Source organism: Chrysemys picta, chromosome 1 (genome assembly GCF_011386835.1).
Source record: "Chrysemys picta bellii isolate R12L10 chromosome 1, ASM1138683v2, whole genome shotgun sequence".
Classification (NCBI taxonomy): domain Eukaryota; kingdom Metazoa; phylum Chordata; order Testudines; family Emydidae; genus Chrysemys; species Chrysemys picta.
Window position 1 is genome coordinate 193,268,982 of NC_088791.1, and position 2,976 is coordinate 193,271,957.

The 2,976-nt window shown below is 38.0% G+C and overlaps 1 protein-coding gene across 1 annotated transcript; it reads right to left on the reverse strand.

The window, feature by feature from the left end:
- Positions 1–316: 316 nt before the first annotated feature.
- CLDN14 (claudin 14) lies at positions 317–1,676 on the reverse strand. Its single transcript, XM_024102769.3, has one exon. The coding sequence runs from the start codon at positions 1,569–1,571 to the stop codon at positions 861–863; it is 711 nt and encodes a 236-aa protein (XP_023958537.2). The 5' UTR covers positions 1,572–1,676; the 3' UTR covers positions 317–860.
- Between the last annotated feature and the right edge of the window lie 1,300 nt (positions 1,677–2,976).

Below are 2,976 nucleotides of genomic sequence, written 5' to 3' on the forward strand. Positions count from 1 at the left end.
ATTATACCTTTTGATTACTCTTTGAAATTTCTGGGACAAGATAATAAAAGTTTTTATTGTAATCAAGATAATAAATAGCATTGTACTGTGGTAGATTCTGACATTTGAATATTTGTTTTCATTCTGAATCAAAACAAAAAGTCAAAACGTTGACATTTTTCTTGGAACAGAAATTCCAAGCAATTTTGATTAGGAAACATCAGAATGTTTTGTTTCAATAATGTTGAATTGTTTCATTTTGACAGTGTCCTAATATTTTGTTTGGATAAGGCCAAAACATTATAACGCAATATCAAATATAGCTATATATGAAATATAATCTTATAACATCATAGTTTAATGTGTTAATATATAACCAACAAAATGATAAAATCAAACCTAAATGTTTTGATGTTTTTGAAATATGAGAAAGTTGAAAGAATAATTTAGTCCAAATCAATGTTACCCTGAAATGTTTTGATGTACATGAAACATTATTTTTCAATGGAAAATTGTTCAACTGAAAAAATTTCAACCAGCTCTACTGTTAACCCTTTATTGTTTGTGAAAGCAGGTTTTAGTATTAGAAACTGGATAAAAATAAAAACGTTACTTTCAATCAGAACTGACCACATCCACAGCTTAAGCTTAAGTTGACCTCACACAGGAAGAAATTTGCAGCCTCTGGAATACTACAAATTTCTTTTCTTTTCTTTTTTCCAGTTTCAAAGCAAACAATTTCATGTTGTTTCACTGCATAAATACACAATGGTAAACTTTGTATCAAAACTCCCATAAATTATAAGTGTTCTTTAGCTTAGTTTTATGTCATACACATCCATTATAGAGCAGTTCTGAGTCACAGGTGAATCTTAAGAAACTCACACATAGTCATTTAATCTGTAGCCACTCTGTGAAACAGAGGTCAGAGAAGGCGCATGGTTTCCCTTGTAGGCAGTTGGTGGTCTATATGAGGGAGCAGCCCTTGTTGTGCTCCTTGGTTGTGGCTGGTAAGGTAGGTTGTTCCCAGTACTCTGGCATGATGTACACAGTAGAGCTCCGCCAAGTATAGTCAAAGATGCAGAGAAAAAACCGAGGTAAAGAGCTTGCCCTATCTCATACTTCATCCCGTTGGGAAGCATGGGGTTGTAAAAATCTGTAACCACATCATTAGTAGTCCAAGAAACAGGAACCAGGCATATGAGACCAGCCAGGATGAAAAAGATTCCACCAGAGACAGCGAGAGAATTTTTGGCAGAGGCCCCTTTGACACATCGAGTGCAATGCATGCCAATAACAGACACCACACATGCCAGTGTGGAAATAACACAGGAAATCACCATCATGGCACGAGCTGCTTGAAGGTCCCGAGGCAGTGCAAGCTGAGACCGATGGACCTGGCACTGGTAGATGCCAGTGCTATGCCAGACACACTCCATCCAGAGCCCTTTCATGTATGCCACAGCTGTTATAATATTGGTGCCTACGTGTGCCGTCCTCCACCAGTGAGGCAGAATAGTAGCAATTAAGGTTCCAATTAGACCAAAGAGACTTAGTAAGAAGCCCAGTAACTGAACAGCCATGCTTGCCATGTTAATGTTTGTCCTAATTATTCCCTTTAATAATGTATCTCTGGTTGGCTTCCTTCTGAAAACACAAGCTTTTCCTGGGCGATATGCAGCAGTTTTACTCTGACACCTTCTGGACTCCTAATAAAAGGTAATTGAGGAAAAAGAAGTTAAATATTACCTAAATGCATTATTTCTCTAACCAGTAAGATGCATTTCAAGTGCAATTAGCATAGTTATGGCAGTTAATGATATTTTGTGGAAGCAGTGAGAAAGTAAGCTTCCCTCTTCACTTATGTAAACAGGCTTCCATGGCCTGTTGGGAAACAAATTACAGCAAATTATGAAATTGAAAAAATATTTTAAAATAAAATATTCTTCTTCCCAACAGACTCCTCAGAGAAACATGACTTCCTTTCTAAAGTAGAAAATTAACAAGTGTTAACACTTGAATTTATAAAGAAGACATCTGAAAGCTACTTTACACGATGAAAACATTCTGAAGCTCATAGCAGGACTACAAAAACAATAAGGGTATATTTGCTCAAACTAGAGAGCAGAGAGAGTGATTTAAAATCTGTGGAAGAGGATAACAAGTATTGGATTAAAGTTTCCTTCCCTATCCTAGTTGCCAGTATTTCTTGAGGTTTTATTTTAATAAAGCAACTCAAAGAGGAATAACTTTCATTAGTCCCTACGGAGACTCAGTTTATGACTTCAGTTTGTGGACTACATGACAGCATGTTAAACCAGATGTGCATCACCGGATCTTCTGAGGAGCAATGCCTCGCCGTTTCAGAAGACTATCTCATAACAAATTCTAACATAAAAAGCCCTTGCAAGAAATAGGAACTCTTCCTTCTGCATAAATCTTAGTTACAGTTATCTATACTAGATTGCTGCCTTGCAAGGTCAGTATTATCTGTGGGGGCAAAATCTTTCTATGTTAATATATAAAGTACTCATGCATCCAAGTCCAGCTAGGAACTCAGAAACAGAAGCAAATTTACATCCCAGTCCTGCAAAGATTTATGCACCGGCTGAACTCGTATTTAAAAGTAAGAATGTGCATAAGTATTTGGGGGACTGGGCCTGAAAGGGTACATGCACACAAAAAAATGATGGGTCAGACTAGTGACCAAAGTATACAGGACTCTGAAGACTCTTTGGTATAAAGGAATAACCGTGCTTTAACGTGGCTTTTGTGGTCACGGCAGAGCTCTGGGAGAAAGCTCTCCCAGCACTCTAAAAAACCCATCTCCCAGCACTGAGGCACTGTCTACACTGGTGCTATACAGCGCTAAAACTTGCTGCACTCAGGGGTGTTTTTTCACACCCCCGAGTGAGAAAGTTGCAACGCTGTAAATTGGCAGTGTAGACAAGCCCAGAGAGTCAAAAAATCAGTGCTGATTTGCACCCCATCCACTCA

What these genes read in the sequence shown, in the direction of transcription:
- CLDN14 (XM_024102769.3), bottom strand. Translation starts at nt 1,571, where the DNA reads ATGGCAAGCATGGCTGTTCAGTTACTGGGCTTCTTACTAAGTCTCTTT.